The 1,088-nt window shown below is 63.5% G+C and overlaps 1 protein-coding gene across 1 annotated transcript in view; it reads left to right on the forward strand.

Annotated features, from left to right (window-relative positions):
- Nucleotides 1-1,088, forward strand: part of EMH_0045540 (uncharacterized protein) — a gene marked incomplete at both ends in the record, with an annotated part of 4,416 nt that overhangs the window by 692 nt on the left and 2,636 nt on the right. The window contains one exon of the mRNA XM_013496078.1: nt 1-1,086. Coding sequence (XP_013351532.1) covers nt 1-1,086 — 1,086 coding nt within the window. The remainder of the gene's footprint in view (nt 1,087-1,088) is intronic.

Consider the following 1,088-nt stretch of genomic DNA (forward strand, 5'->3'; position numbering starts at 1 on the left):
CGCACGGCAGCGGGAGCCGTCTCCATGTGCAGAGCTGGCGCTGCGAACGCAGCAGCAGCAGCAGCAGCAGCAACAGTTGCTGCAGCAGCAGCAGCAGCAGCAACGGAAGATCTCCCGTGTACCACGGAGTTCGTCAGCTTCCGCAGCAGCAGCAGCAGCAGCAACAGCAGCAGCAGCAGCAACAGCAGCTAGAGGGGCCCCTGCTGCTGCTCGCCATTCGCCGAGGCCCCCATTAGGGATACGAAGGGGCAGCGCTGCCTCTGCAGCAGCAGCAGCAGCAGCAGCAGCAGCAGCACCTGCAGCAGCAGCAGCAGCCAACGCTGCAGCAGGTGCAAGAAAGCTCCGCAGCACTTCTTCAGGGGCCCCCAGCAGCAAGCGGTTCGCTTCGAGGCCCTGCAGCCCGAGGGCCCCCCCGGTGCAGCACAGCAGCAGCAGCAGCAGCAACAGCAGCAGCAGCAGCAGCAGCACGCGACCTTCTCGTCGTACAACAGCAGCAGCAGCAACAGCAGCAGCAGCAGCAGCAGCAGCAGCAAAGGAGGTTGGTGACCCCGCAAGACATGCTGCGGCAAGGGGGCCCCCAGCAGCACGGGGGGCCCCCTGCAGCCCCCAGGGGCCCCCAAGCCAGCCTGCTGCAGCACGACGTGCTGCAGACAGAAGGGGGCCCCATATACAACCACCTGAGCCCGCTGCTGCTGCTGCTGCTGCTGCTGCTGCAGCAGCAGCTGCTGCTGCTGCTGCTGCTACGGGAGATACTGCTGCTTCTCGCGATGTGGCTTTTAACGGCCCAGAGCAGCAGCAGCAACTGCAGCAGCTGCAGCAACTGCAGCAGCAACGGCTGCAGCAGCAACAACTGCAGCAACAACCGCTGCAGCAGGAACAGCAGCAACTGCAGCAGGAACAGCAGCAACTGCAGCAGCAACAGCTGCAGCAGCAACAGCTGCAACAGCTGCAACAGCAGCACCTGCAGCAGCAACAGATGCAGCAACAACAGGAACAGCAACTGCAGCAGCAACAGCAGCAGCAGCAGCAGCAGCAGCAACAGGAACAGCAGCAGCAGCAGAGACAACATGGGGCTAACGTTTGGAATG

Source organism: Eimeria mitis, genomic scaffold, assembly GCF_000499745.2.
Source record: "Eimeria mitis Houghton genomic scaffold, Emh_scaff1899, whole genome shotgun sequence".
Classification (NCBI taxonomy): Eukaryota; Apicomplexa; class Conoidasida; order Eucoccidiorida; family Eimeriidae; genus Eimeria; species Eimeria mitis.